This window comes from Megalobrama amblycephala, linkage group LG16 (assembly GCF_018812025.1).
Source record: "Megalobrama amblycephala isolate DHTTF-2021 linkage group LG16, ASM1881202v1, whole genome shotgun sequence".
In the NCBI taxonomy this organism is placed as follows: Eukaryota; Metazoa; Chordata; class Actinopteri; order Cypriniformes; family Xenocyprididae; genus Megalobrama; species Megalobrama amblycephala.
The window spans coordinates 21,718,935-21,732,039 of record NC_063059.1 but is presented as its reverse complement, the minus strand read 5'-3'; the positions used below and the strand labels follow the sequence as shown (position 1 = coordinate 21,732,039).

General features: G+C 39.2%; 1 protein-coding gene across 1 annotated transcript in view; it reads right to left on the bottom strand.

Annotated features, from left to right (window-relative positions):
- The window catches only part of LOC125249334 (E3 ubiquitin-protein ligase TRIM39-like), a 30,940-nt gene extending 19,339 nt beyond the window's left edge, over positions 1–11,601 (bottom strand). The window contains exons 1-5 of the mRNA XM_048161613.1: positions 11,548–11,601; positions 11,262–11,303; positions 5,728–6,426; positions 2,384–2,934; positions 1,992–2,069 (exon numbers count right to left, since the gene is read on the bottom strand). Coding sequence (XP_048017570.1) covers positions 1,992–2,069; positions 2,384–2,934; positions 5,728–6,426; positions 11,262–11,303; positions 11,548–11,557 — 1,380 coding nt within the window. The 5' untranslated portion in view covers positions 11,558–11,601. The remainder of the gene's footprint in view (positions 1–1,991; positions 2,070–2,383; positions 2,935–5,727; positions 6,427–11,261; positions 11,304–11,547) is intronic.
- Between the last annotated feature and the right edge of the window lie 1,504 nt (positions 11,602–13,105).

Below are 13,105 nucleotides of genomic sequence, written 5' to 3'. Positions count from 1 at the left end.
GCACCATTTTTACTAGTACACTAGATACTGTTGCACCGATGAGATTAAAAATGGTTAGAGAGAAAAATACTGTACCATGGTACAACAGGAATCAAAAGAGAAACTCGTAATCTGCATCTGAAGAATGCAAATGGATACAAACTTGTTTAGAGGTCTTCAGAATCGCGTGGAAAGACAGCTCGTTATTAGCTGGTTGTCCTGCTTCCTCAATAAACAAGCTACAATTAGTACAAAATGCAGCTGCTACAGTTCTTACCAGGTCAAGAAAATATGATCATATAACACAAATTTTATCATCTCTACACTGGTTACCCATTAAGTTCCGTATCGATTATAAAGTATTGCTAATGACCTATAAGGCTCTAAATGGTTTAGCTCCTGTGTATTTAACCAATCTTCTATCACCCTACAATCTTTCACGCTTCTTAAGATCACAAAACTCTGGACTTCTGGTTGTACCTAGGATATCTAAGTACGCTAAAGGAGGGAGAACATTTTCACATTTGGCTCCGAAACTCTGGAATAGCCTTCCTGATAATGTTCAGGGCTCAGACTCGCTCACCCAGTTTAAATCTAGATTAAAGACGCATCTCTTTAGCCAAGTATTCACGTAATGCATCTCATATCAGATCAACTGCACATGACTATCTTTGCTTAATGTTATAAACAGCAGCTACACTAATTATTCTCCACTTGCTTTTCTGTTTTACCTCTGGCCGCCCGTCCCGAGGTGACTAGAGAGTACATCAGCTTCAATTGGATCCAGCCCCTTAAGAAGACCTCAGATGACCATCACCTGTGAAGAGATGGCGCCAACTCCTGCAAGGACTTCAGAAGATGCAATATCTGGATCTACATGCACATTCCCACATTTCTATATATCCTAGTTATTGTGAATATGTAATTCATTTTCTCAGGAGGTCATTGCTTCCTTCAAGTAAAATGCTAACAGTGTTTGTAAATTAATTGCCCAAATTATTACATTATTTGCTAACTGCATTCGTTTTAATGTGAATTGAATTGATTTGCAGTCTTATATTTCATCAGAATGCTCTTAAGTTCCCTGTTTACATTGGTTGTGGAAGGCAGCATGTACTTGTATCCCTGCTGCTAATGTTTCTGATAATAGAATGAGATCACCCACTATCAGAGTCCTGGGCTCGGCTGCTCTATGAGCTGAGTGCCGCTGACTGTTCAACCTTGAACGGCAGTTAGCATTAGTGTTAGCTGCTGGATAATTTGATCTGTGTCCGATCGTGTTTGGGGATTCCTCACCCACATTCATTAACACTTCAAATCTGTTCTCCAGGTGGTATTGGCAGTGGTAGGGAACCAGTGTTTGGGGTAGAGGATGCAATACTTGTGACAATCTGATGTCTCGACTCCCTTTGGGTCTCGCTCACTGTTTGTGCCATCAATTAGTATGTTGATCAGTTACGGCACTCAGTATGGCCTGTTTAGGAGCATTAGATTCATAGGACTCACTGACTGTGTGCTGAGGACCTCCATGAAGAAGCTCTGTTGTGTGTTCCGTCTGGTTTGGTAGTCCCGCAAGTAACTTTGTTTTAAGAACTGCAATCCTTTGTAGAAGTCTGTGGCAGTTTGTGCAGCAGGTAGATTCTTCAACCAAAAGAGGCATATTATTTCTAATCCTTTTGGATGTAGGCAGCTGTGTTTTCCCTTCTCCGGAAAGCTGATGGCTGCTGTCAGACCAAAAATTCCCTTTTTTGTAGCAATTCTTCCAGTTAAAAAGTTTGTTGGTGACAAAATTTGTCGTTTGAGCACTGTGCTGATTTGCTGTAGTTCAAATTAGGAGAAAAAATATAAAAGCAATAAAGCAAAGCACGGAGCTGTAAGCAAGAGCGTCCGAACAGTAGTGAAGCAGGATGCAAGGAAAGTAACACATCTCGAAGAAAGATTGCAAAGCTTGTGCCAAGTTGTGGCCCAAAGTGCAAGAAGCCGAATAATTTTTTAATCATTTTTTCACTCACTTTTCTCGGCTTTACTGAGTGTTTGATCTCTTGAATCTTCATTTTCTTCTGGATCATCTGATGAACATCTGTCTGTGTCTGAACCAGATGATGATGAGAAAAACACACATTTATCAATGAATTTATTGTTCAATCTTCTGACAAAAAAAAAATCTTATCAGAATAATGAATATAAAACAGAATTCAAAATTTTGTCTCCTAGCTTATAGTCCATGTCTGTCAGCTTTGAAGGTAAAATACTCTATGTTGCTTTCTCAAAAGTTGACAAAAAACTTTTAGGTCATTTATTAAAAAAAAAAGTGAAAGCCCTTCAATATGACCTGCACCAACATCTACACACAGAAAACTGCATTCCACAGTGTGTTTAAAGTGTTTTGTCTGTAACTCTTTACCTTCTTCTCTCGACTCTCCTCCTCTATAGGAACAGTGTTGTGAGTCCTGTGTTCTCCTTCAGTGCAGGACAGACAAACACACGTCTGATCATCTCTGCAGAACATCTCCAGAGGTCTCTCGTGTTTCTGGCATATATAATCCTCCAGATTTTCCACAGCGTTGATCAGTGTGTGTTTCTTTAGACGTGGGACTCTGAGATGAAGCTCCAGATGATCATCACAGTAAGAGCTTTGACACGTCAGGCAGGACTTCACAGCTTTCTGCTTTCTTTCAGCACAGAAGTCACAGAACACTTTAGATTCTTGATTAAGCTTATTAAAGTGTTGCACAAGCTTTACGAGTATTGAATTAATCTTGAGATCAGGTCTTATGCTGAATCTTTCTTTACAGAACGGACAGAAGCAGGTCTGTGTGTTCGTCCAGCACTTGCTCAGGCAGGTTCTGCAGAAGTTGTGTCCACATGGAGTGGTGACTGGATCAGTGAACACTTCCAGACAGATGGAGCACTGGAGCTCCTCATTAAGTCCTGGACCACTGGAGGATGCCATAACTGAAAAGATAAGTAATGACAATATATTATCTACATTGCTGGATAATTCTAATAAGTATATTTTTACACGCAGTGTATGCAACCAGATGCGTAGAAGGCGTTAGAAACTGTTGGAAACAGGTGATTCTGTCCACCACCCACCGTCAATGTTTCCACCCGTGTTCTCTGATTTGTTTAGATTTGAGTGATCTAAAGGTGATGATACACGGGGCATTTAAATCTGGATACTCGTGGGCAATTTTTTGAGATCCTCCAATCAGAATGCTAGCAGCCGATCACGTAACCGGCTTGGAGATTTCAGAAAAAAATCAAACAAGATGGCGGCCTCTCAGCGGCAGTGGAGCGAAGAAAAGGAAGAGTGAACTTATATATTTTTACTCTGGTAAGTTGTCATGTGTCATCCCAAAAAAGAGATTTTACCTCATTTAACCAACAGGTGTCCAATTAAGTGTCTGTTGGCTGTAATTTAGCCATCAAATGTTTTTAGTCAAATATTAAAAAGACGCGTTCTGATCAACGTCTGCGGCATAAGCTGTAGGGTCTATGTCACGTGACTGTAGCTTTTAAACAGACATCTACTCTCACATTGCGTGTATAACAGTGGCCAGATCGTGAGAGTTGTGCAGGTAAACCACTGCGCACTGACGACTGCTAGAGAATGAGGTGTTTTGCGTCACTCGCCTCGCCAGCGAGCAGCGATCGGGCCAGGGTTTGAGACCGACTCTGAGCAGAGTGGTTAGGGAGGGTGAGTTATGGAGGCGGAGGAATGAAGAGAGGGATGTGTTTGTTTGGGTTAATTTTAAATATCAGTAATGTCCAACAGCGTTTTCGAAAAATGGCTTACCCCACCTTTAATACTTATTTAACTGCTCTTAGGAGGATACTAGAGAAAACAGACATTTTGGCATAATTTTGTGAGAAGAGAACATGCTGTTTGTGCGCATGATACTGGAGCGTGTCTTTCTGTGTGTCTGTCAGGACATTCACAGAGCACGTTCTCGTTTGTCTTGTCATGCTTGAATGGTTTAAAAGCATTTGCATGAATACGGGCTCCCACAAATAAATCACTGTATGGGAAACACTGCAACTGACTTTCTTTGAAGCACTAGGTAGTTTTACATCACTTTCTCTCATCCACTTAAAAGGGATATTACATCACTTGACACATATAGAGAACGACACATTTCACCCTCTGAACAAAAGTGGGTAAAGTTCTGTACACCTCGTCTATAAGCAATGACTAAATTTAATTTGAATTAATATCGATTCTGAAATATCTAATCTAATTTAACTATTTTAAAATCATAAACAAAACAAACAAAAAAAAAAATCACCATTTGTGAGCCATAAAGTAGAACCTGGGAACTTATTAAGATGAAGACGGCCCCTCACTGTCTGCTTAATTACAAATGCATTTGGTTGTAGTAACAGAGCAAAAGATCAAAGAGACTCTCTTTCGATGTGTTGACTTTAAGAAAACAGATGGATCAGCAAACACCAGGACTCAAGGTGTAAATTCCCACTGTTATCAGGAAACTCGGACCTGCGACACATCTCGAGGTGAAGATCACAGCAGGGCACCATGGGAATCACCCACAAGAAACTTTCCCTCTGCCCAACTTTACATTTCAAAAAGACATTCCAAAGTTTCCCTGGCAAACAGTGAAGCCACTCTTTTTGTTCAAACAGAGACAATTTAGAAATACTGCCAAAGACATGAACTTATCACCAAAAACAGCCTCTAACATATGTATTTAAGCATGTTTTATTTTGTTAATGGAACCTGTGTAATTCTCTCTGTGTGTTTTAAATATTGATTACAGAAAATCTACCTCAATTACAGAAAGTGTGTACTGTTTGGTATGGTTGTGATGGATGAATGCTTTCCAGTATTTCCAGACGCAACATTGATTTATGTAAGATGTATGATTTCTGAACCAGCAAAATTAACTTCTCAAAGTTCTGACCAAAAAAAGTTTGAGAACAAAGGACTGTAAGGACAGTATGCTAATTGCATACAAGAACAGGAGAACTGGGCATAGGACTCGCCCAAAATAGGACCTGACTGGCTAAAACAATCGGAAAGCCGGAACCAACAAACTGTTCAAAACTTAATACCACGCATTGTGCTTTTGCCCTTGCTTGTACTTCGCCTTGGCCTTCGCTGAGCCACACCTTCCTTCCCTCCCCCCTGATTCAAGTTACTGAAAGTACTCTGAGATGTATAATGTAACTTGGGTATTTATTGTTTTTTCCTTTCATGTTTGGTATCATTTTAAATGTCTCAGTGCAATTGGTAAAATGGTCTCAATTTCACAGCAGTCACTAGTATCATGAAGAAGATTGAAAACTAAGTAGAATTCTGTCCTTCTTTTGGGTGGTGAAACACCCACTCCTCTCCCCCAAAACAGGTGTTGGTGTAATAAATATTTACAATCCTTTTCTTCTGATCTGTATATAAGGTAAAGTGTAAAGCAGTCATGGGGGATCGTCTGTAGCCAGAAGCCCCCATACAGAGATGGGTGAATGTGATGGGCGAATGTCTGAAGGCACATCACTGTGTGTATATTCTTTGAGTAGAGTTTTTCGGTGGACGAATAATTGAAGTATTAAATATTAATTCTGAATCATTTACAGTTAATTTGGTTCTCATTCACTGTAAATTAATTACATTTTTAATTAATTAATTCTTACACTGTTTAATATATTTTTTTATTTTCTCAAATTAGTCTTTCTCTTAAAAGGAGTGGTGTATGTGTGGGTTAAACTAACTTTATTGCCAACAAAACTTACACAAGGTTTTCCTTTGGACAGCGACTTCCTTTTTCTCTTTGTTTCTCTGTTTGATTTTTCCATCATCTTCATGATCAAAATCTCCCTCTTCTTCTGCTGTGACTGAACCTCCAGATCTGCTCTTCTCTCCATCTTCTGGTGTTTCTTCTCCTGCTTCCTCACACAAGTCAGAGATAAGAAATTTGTCTTGGTTTTCGAGTATCTTCTCCACTCTTTCAAGTATCTCAGAGTGTAAACCTGATTTTCTTTCATCAAACTGAAGATGTTCACCTCCACACTCCTTTATTAATTGATGAATACAGCTACTGTTTATCTCTCTCTCATCAGTCAACACTAAAGTGTGTATAGGAGCCTCCTTACTGAATTCATTCAGCACATATTTCACTCTATGTCTGTTATTGTCACTGAAGTCGTTCTGCTGCAGTACAAGTATGATCACATGAGGTCCAGGAGCAGACAGATTCACACACTCTTTCACTCCCTGTGTGATCTGAGAGTTTGACAGATTTGGCCTCAGCAGGTGAGGAGTGTTGATGACTGTGACGTCTCTGTCCTTCAGTTTTCCTCTGTGTTTCTCAATGTTCAGCTCTACATCAGCAGGTGCTTCACTCTCAAACGCTGCTCTTCCTAAGATGAAGTTTCCCACTCTGTTGTTTTCTGTTATATTCTTCCCCAGCAGAACAATCCTCAAATCACTCACTGGAACACAGAACACAAATAACAGTAAAACTCGACCCGTGATCCATGAACAGGAATGACTGAACAGTATTTATATCATTTTTTAACTCCAATACACCACTATGTCCAACTGCCTTGAGCATCTGGTGTGTGAGGTCTCAACGCATTCTGATGACAGAAGTTATCTCTCATACTCATTGAAGCAAAGTGCCAGACATCACTTCCGTCATCAGAACATGTTTTCTGACCTCATTCCCCAGATGCTCAAGGCAGTTGGACATAGTGGTGTATTGGAGTTAAAAAATGATATAAATACTGTTCAGTCTCTCACACAAACCGATCGTTTTGTGTCTTAGGACATCAATGTGTCGTCACATGCAGCAGGGTTTAATTTGGATTTGTCTGTGCATGTTTTTATTACTCTTATAGACGAAGTTCCCATTGACATGCATTATACGACTGACAGACGGCAACAGTTGGAGTTAAAAATCATCATTTGTGTTCTACTGAAGAAACAAAGTCACCTACATCTTGCATGCCCTGGGGGTAAGCAGATAAACATCACATTTTCATTTTTGGGTGAACTATCCCTTTAAATTGTAAAAGTATTTCACAATACTACTGTTTTTACACAGACGGAGGCAGAGAGGTAAGTAAACACAGATGTTGTTTATTAGACAGAGGGACAGACACAGGTAAACGGTGGATGCAGGTGAGTCAATGAACAAGCACTTTCTGAACAGTCACTTAGCTAAAGGATAACAGACGTTTGACTTTGCAAGTAAAGGGATCAATGTGGAACGGAGAACGAGACGGAGGACGACAGGATGGAGACACGGGAAACTCAGGTGAGTAGCGGGTAAGGAGTCCAAGTACGTTTGATGAGACCAAACAATGATGTGAAGGAAGTGAGTGTCTTTATAGTGTCCTTGATGAGCAGTGCAGGTGCAGGTGATTAGTAGTCAGGGGACTGTGAACGAGTGGGTGGAGTCACAGTCAGGGCGGCAAGAAAGAGAGGGACTTAGTTTTTTTTTTAATGGAAGTAATTAATTTATTTTTTGAACATTTGTTAACAAAAAGTTAACACCCGATTAGTTATTCTAAATCTCACTTATCTTCATTCTTCTACACTGCGTTCCAAATTATTATGCAAGAGACAAATCAGTAAGATTTGTGTACAATAAACATTAAGATTTTAGTTTTTCTAAGAAAATGTTTGTTTGTTTATTTATCCATGTCTTTTTAGATAACTGGTATCAATCTCAGACAAAATAATTTGCCAGATCTATGGAAACCCTACTTAGAGGTTGTTCCACATTATTAAGCAAGTCACAGTTCTCATGCAATATGGGGAGGAAGAAATATCTTTCTGAAGATGAAAAGCATGAAATGGTGCAATGTTGTGCAAAAGGCATGAAAACAACTAATATTGTGTGAAACTGAATGGAGATTATCAAATTATGATAAGATTTGTGAGTTATTTAGAGCACAGCAGAACTCGGTCAGATAAAGGCTTACTGAGGAAAGTTCCTGTCAAAAAATGTAATTGTATTAAAAGGGCAGCTATATTTCTCTTTGTGAGGTTTGGTTAGTGGTGTCTGAAATGCATCTTTACGCACAACTGCCAGCCTGCATGGAGAGCTTCTTGAGACTCCAGAGGCACCAGCAGCTTCAAATACCTGTTTGCTGCTCAACACTGGCTTTTTTATAGCTGCCCTTTTAATACAATTAATTTTTTTGATAGGAACTTTAATTAATAAGCCTTTATCTGACCGAGTTCTGCTGTGCTCTAAATCACTCACAAATCTTATGATAATTCGATAATCTCCATTCAGTTTCACACAATATTAGTTGTTTTCATGCCTTTTGCACAACATTGCACCATTTCATGCTTTTCATCTTCAGAAAGATCTTTCTTTCTCCCCATATTGCATGAGAACTGTGACTTGCTTAATAATGAGGAACAACCTCTAAGTAGGGTTTCCATAGATCTGGCAAATTATTTTGTCTGAGATTGATTCCAGTTATCTAAAAAGACATGGATAAATAAACAAGCAAACATTTTCTTAGAAAAACTAAAATTTGAATGTTTATTGTACTGAAATCTTACTGATATGTCAATTGCATAATAATTTGGAACGCAGTGTATATACCAAAACCCACCCCAACCAAGAGTGGCATATGGGTCTACATGCAATGTAGAATCACTTATCTGTTGATTTTGAAATGCCAATCAGAGGTGTTTAAGTTAGCATTGAACAAAAACTCCGGCGTTTTGAGCGGTGAGTGGACTCTGTGACGCGGACTTCTGCACGTTTGCGAATCCTCTCATATAACAAAGTTTAGATATTATATGAATAAGAGATTCATTGTGCAGACAGCTTCATTTATTATAACAGAACTTTTTGAGATTGTGATAAAGTAGACTAAGGGGCCATTCACATATCGCGTCTTTTGCGTGCTCAAGTTCCTTTTTTTTCAAATGTAGCCACGCATCAAGCACGATCAAAACAGAAGCAACGCTATGGTGGCATTATAATGCCATTAATGACAGAGCGCACAAATGATGCTTGCGCGCTCAGTAAATCACTTCTGCGAGCGGATATCAGGTCTACACGTGAGGAAACGGGAGCCCACAAGCTTATTTTAAAACTGCGCACGTGTAGCACTTGTGCGCTCGGTCAGTAATGGCATTATAATGCCGCCATACAACACAGTCGCGAAGCATTTTCCAGGCGCAGCGAGATGAAAAATTGTCAACTCTTCTGAATGCATCGAGCTCACCGCAGGTCATGTAACAAGAACCAACCAAAGCTTCGTCCTTTCTGTAACAAAACATTGAAAGCTCAGCTGAACTTGCCTGGAAAATCCACCCTCACCACTGTACCAGCGGATGAGTCTGGTCGGCCATTGAATCAATTCGATTTCTAAGGCATCGTATCAGGCCATCAAGCTGTTCAATAAACTGTTTAAAACACACAGTCACCCGATCAATACTGAGATTCTACATGTTTTCACTTAAAAAGGCTAAAAAGTAGCTGCTTTAAGAGACATGGTCTGCTCTGCTCGATATCGAAGGGGCTTTCGCCACACTAGAGTGACGCTGTTTGCATCACTGAAATAAACAAATCTGATTGCACGGTACGTTTTGGAGTTGACTCGAATCGCGACGGAGGGCAGACTGACCAGACTGATATATCTTGTAGAAGATATATATCAGTCTGGCCTTGCCAGGCAACAGCTGAACAGCTGGTTCATAACTGTACAGGGTGGGTTTTTATTTCTCATCTCCATAAATATATCCAGTAGTAGAGCTAATGCAAGGGCTAGAAATTAATTTATCCTTTGCTGAAACGTCATTATCTTTATCATGGAGAACGCAGTTCATGGTTGCATTGCAACGACAGACGCCACGGGAGCGCAAGCGCTTTGGAAAGAAAGCAGTGCGGCCACGCTTTCCACGGGTTTTTAGATGCGATATGTGAACGGCCCCTAATATGACAACTTCTTAGTGATTATAGAAGGAGTGTGCCAAATCCCTTAAACGGTCTGTTTTTTTCTGTTCAAATTAACAGTGGTTTGTGAATGTAGACGCCTTAATAAAAAGGGTAACACTTTAGAATACTGATCCTTCATTAATGAATAACTACACAGGAACAAATGAGTAATGCATTATTAACACTCTAGTAACTACTATTAACTAACAATAAACTCTGATTAATGAATTAGTAAGTAATAGTGCTCAGTTGTAGGTGGTAGTTCACTATTAACTAATCAGTAACTACTGTTTTTTCATACCTCTAAGAGAACTACTAAGAACTACTATATACAGGTTCATAATTAACATGAATGATGCATAATGTATAATTAATTCTAGAGTAAAGGCCTTGGTAAACCACTAGTAATGACTGAAGTATTACTAAATACTTAATAAAGAATTACTAATTATTTGGATCAGTATTCTAAAGTGAAAAACATGATAACTCTCTAGTAACTACTGAAGTCTTTGTAAATTTTGATGTTTTTGTACAGTAATTCCTTATGATATATTTGGTAACACTTAAGTAATTACTAGTGGGTTACTATGATCTTCACTTTAGAATACTGATCCAAAAAAGAAGTAGTTACTTTAGAGTTATATAGTAACTCTTGAGTTATTACTATCCAATACTTTACAAAAACATCAAACGTTTACAATGACTTCAGTAGTTACTAGAGAGTTATCATGTTTTTCACTTTAGAATACTGATCCAAATAATTAGTAATTCCTTCTTAAGTATTTGGTAATACTTCACTCATTACTAGTGTGTTACCAAGGCCTTTACTCTAGAATTAATTATACATTATTCATTATTCACATTAATTACGAACCTGTATACAGTAGTTCTTAGTAGTTCTCTGGGAGGTATGAAAAAAACAGTAGTTACTGATTAGTTAATAGTGAACTACCACCTTTAACTGAGCACTATTACTTACTAATTCATTCATCAGAGTTACTTGTTAGTTAATAGTAGTTATTAGAGTGTTAATAATGCATTACTCATTTGTTCCTGTGTAGTTATTCATTAATGAAGGATCAGTATTCTAAAGTGTTACCATAAAAAGTTATCTATCAGGAGTGTTTATTCTGGACTGTGTAGTGACGACACATAAATTCAAACAATTTCATGGAAATTTATTTTTTTTTAAAGGGGAAGCGCATCTCCTTAGCCTTCCCTTTAAACCAATAAACAAAACCTCCAGAGCGGCAGTTGAGTTTGCGCCGGCCCTGAACCTCCCTTATAGACACACAGTTTCTCAAGGATTTTGATATTTGCAGCACTGAATATTATGAATTATCATATTTGTTGACTTACTATAAGGTGGCACAGGAGATAGACTTCTACGTCTTCTTTTAACTGCAAATGAAATAACATGGGATTTAAAACTTTTACCAAATTCTGTTATCATCTTTATTTATTAAATAAATAATTCACACAAAAAGAACAATTTACCAACATTTATTTTTCCACTTCAGTATTATATTCTTTCTTTCAGAATACACAAAGTTTATTGCCTGCATGGGGATAACACATTTTTCATTTTCTCAATACTATTTACATCTGCACAATCTTTGTAAGTTTGTTTGTTTGTTTTGTTTACCAGCAGTCATGTTAGCGGCTTCCTCGTCTGGGAGATCTTTGTGTTTTCTTTGCTGACTTCTGCAGACAAAAGAAAGTTAAATTAAATACAATATTGTGAAAGAAAGTGAAAAAAAAACTATCAATATATTTTTATTTGCCCTCTTTTTGCATCAGATTTATTTAGGCTCTTGTCAGGAATGGCTGCAGTATATGACCATATCTATCTTCTGAAGGCAATGTGTGTTGAAGATTAGTCACATATCGTTAGTTAAATATGCTTTTTTTTATTTATTTCCCCCTTTTATTCCTATTCAAAATATTTTTTTTCACCCCATGGGTGATCGTTTTTACTCTGACAAACATACTCAAAAATTTCAAAAATCTGTTTACAATATGAGTAAAATAGCGCAGTATCCCTATATGAGTGTTGAGAAATGCCAAAAGTGAATAAAATAAAATAGTACACCATTTGAGGAAGGTTAATATAATGAGATGTTACTGAAACTGCTGCTTTATGATTTCACAAGTAAACTTTGCTTATTATTAATTATGATAGGATTGTCACGGTTGTGGATCCGCTGTCTCACTCTGTTGTCTGTGTTTACGTTGTGCTGTCACGTTAATTGTTTCATGTGGGCGTCGCCGCTGATTGTCTGATCAGCGGCAGCTGTTTCTAATCTCTACCAGCCTATTTAATGCCTTGTCTTTCGTTTCATGTTTGTCAGATCGTTGTTGGAGTTCCCTGTTTTGTTCCTCGTTCCTCGTGTGTGCATTCGTTGGAGTTCTTCGTCTCAGTGTTCCCGATCTTGTGTTCCTCGTTGGATGTTTCACGACTACAGATCACCTGGACTCCGACACGATCACCTCTCACCCGGACTACAGCTCGATTTTCATCATCTCCACGTCACGGCTCATCTAAGTCCCTGTGTCACCGCTCTCCTGCTTGTGTCACATGTTTCTCTGACTTTCTGGAGTGAAGCTCAATAAATGAGATATTACCACTTGCTATTGCATCTATCTTTATTTCCCGTGACAGAACGATCTGACCAACATTATGGATGCAGCAAGTTCCGCAGCATTAACGGAGTTCATCAACCACAGCATTGCGCGGATGGATCAACAGCAGGAGAGCATTTCATCTACCGGTCGCGCCGTACAGGCGTTGGTGACACAGGTGTCCGAGCTCTCCCAACAGCTACAAGAACTGCGTAGTCCCGCTGCGCCACCCACGCCGCCCGTTCCTCCCCCACTACCATCGCTGACGGATCAGCCTGAACCACGTCTACCTACACCACAGACTTATGCCGGTGAGCCAAGTTTCTGTCGAGCTTTTCTGAACAAGTGCTCATTATACTTTTCTCTCCAGCCACGCACCTTTGAAGCAGAGGAGGCCAAGGTGGCGTTTGTGCTGACTCTGCTCACCGGACAGGCGGCATTGTGGGGAACGGCGGTGTGGGAAGGTCGCGATCCATGCTGCTCCTCGTTCCTGGCACTCGCCGCCGAGATGAGAAGAGTATTTGACCGTGCGGTCTCTGGAAGAGATGCAGCCCGCAGATTGACGGCGTTGAAGCAAGGAG